The 1541-nt window shown below is 59.0% G+C and overlaps 1 protein-coding gene across 1 annotated transcript in view; it reads right to left on the reverse strand.

The window, feature by feature from the left end:
* LOC104079225 (T-lymphocyte surface antigen Ly-9-like) overlaps positions 1–146 on the reverse strand; it is a gene marked incomplete at both ends in the record, with an annotated part of 4447 nt that extends 4301 nt beyond the window's left edge. The window contains one exon of the mRNA XM_009581186.1: positions 50–146. Within this exon, the coding sequence (XP_009579481.1) occupies positions 50–146 (97 nt within the window). The remainder of the gene's footprint in view (positions 1–49) is intronic.
* Positions 147–1541: the final 1395 nt, after the last annotated feature.

Consider the following 1541-nt stretch of genomic DNA (forward strand, 5'->3'; position numbering starts at 1 on the left):
CTTCTCTTCTCCAGGCTGAACAAGCCCAGCTCTCTCAGCCTTTCCTCACGGCAGAGGTCTTCCATCACCTTTGTGTCCCTCCTCTGGACCCGCACCAACGGGTCCGTGTCTTTCCCGTACTGAGGACCCCGGAGCTGGATGCGGTACTGCAGGGGGGTCTCACCAGAGCGGAGCAGAGGGGGAGCACCCCCTCCCTCGACCTGCTGGCCACGCTTTTCTTTATGCAGCCCAGGAGACAATTATTGGTTTTCCGGGCTGCCGGCGCACATTGCCAGCTCACCTGGGGCATCCCTGGGGAGGAGGATGCACGCCGGATCACCGACGCTGGATGCAGAGAGCGCTGAGGAACCGCTCCGTCGCGGGGCGATTGCGGGAATTAGGGAATTCTTTTTTATTTTAAATAAACTAGTTGCCTCTGAGGCTCGGGGCTGAGGTCCCTCAAGAAGCTTTCACATCCCCCGAGGGCTTGTGCCTGGAGTGGCACCAGGTTCCCCTGCAGCTACAGGACACCCATGCTGCTTCCCACGTGCAAAGGGAGTGCAAGGGTGCCAGAGGTGCAAAATGAAAGCACAGGAAGGAGTTTGCAATGGCTCAGAAAGGTCAGGCAGGTTCCTTTTCATCACTAGACCGAGAGGCCAACCTCACCTACACGAACAGGCAAGAAAACGGGTGGCTTCTTCCCCCTGCAGCTGCTTCTCCCTTCTTCCGAGGAGAAAGACATTTCCCTCTTATTTTGCCTACTTATTTTAAAAATCAGTGCTGCCGAGTCTGGGCTGGGGATGGATGTTTTCTCTCCTGGAAAAGGAACTGATCCTGGCTCAGCCGGGCAGCCAGACTCATGTCTCCCCAGGGCTCTGCATTTCTGGTCCCCCCCGCCTGGCCCCGCAGTGACGCCTCCGGGACATCGAGAACAGGCATCTCTGACCGCATGGAAGGAAGAGCTGGTCGGGGAGATAAAGTCAAAGAAGGAAATTCTGCTGCAACAGCAGACAAGGCAGCTGGAGGGCTCGTCCGGTGGTAAAACCCTCCTCGAGGCTGTGGGGAGGGGGCCAGGGCAGAGCCAGCGTCTCTGCCCATTTCCCCTTGCCTGAAAAGAGGCAGAAAGCATCTCCAAACAGCCCTAAATACCCCACAACGAAACCACAGGAGCACGGAAGACTCCAAGAGAGCACACAGGGGAACAGACCCTGAACACGGAGCAGACCGGCAAGCTCGGCAGCCGGTGCACATCTGGCAGCAGCTGGGCCGGAGCTGAGACCTGATGCATTCACTTATTAGCAGAGGGGGCCCCCACGAGAGCGAGGGGCCGGCACTGGGTCGTGCTGGGCATCTTTCACTCCGGTTCGCCCAACATCCTTGGGACAAACTCCATCCTCGCAGAGCTGCACCTGGCTCCGCTGGTCCCACAAATGCCAGCCCTGTCCCCGCTCTCCCGGGAGTCCCTAAAACCACCCAAAGCCCGCTGTGGGCTCCTTCCCTTCCACCACCGAGGGAAAACGAGCACTTACTTGCTTGGGGGAGGAGGAGGAGGGCGAGCGGCA

Source organism: Fulmarus glacialis, unplaced genomic scaffold (genome assembly GCF_000690835.1).
Source record: "Fulmarus glacialis isolate BGI_N327 unplaced genomic scaffold, ASM69083v1 scaffold24277, whole genome shotgun sequence".
Classification (NCBI taxonomy): Eukaryota; Metazoa; Chordata; class Aves; order Procellariiformes; family Procellariidae; genus Fulmarus; species Fulmarus glacialis.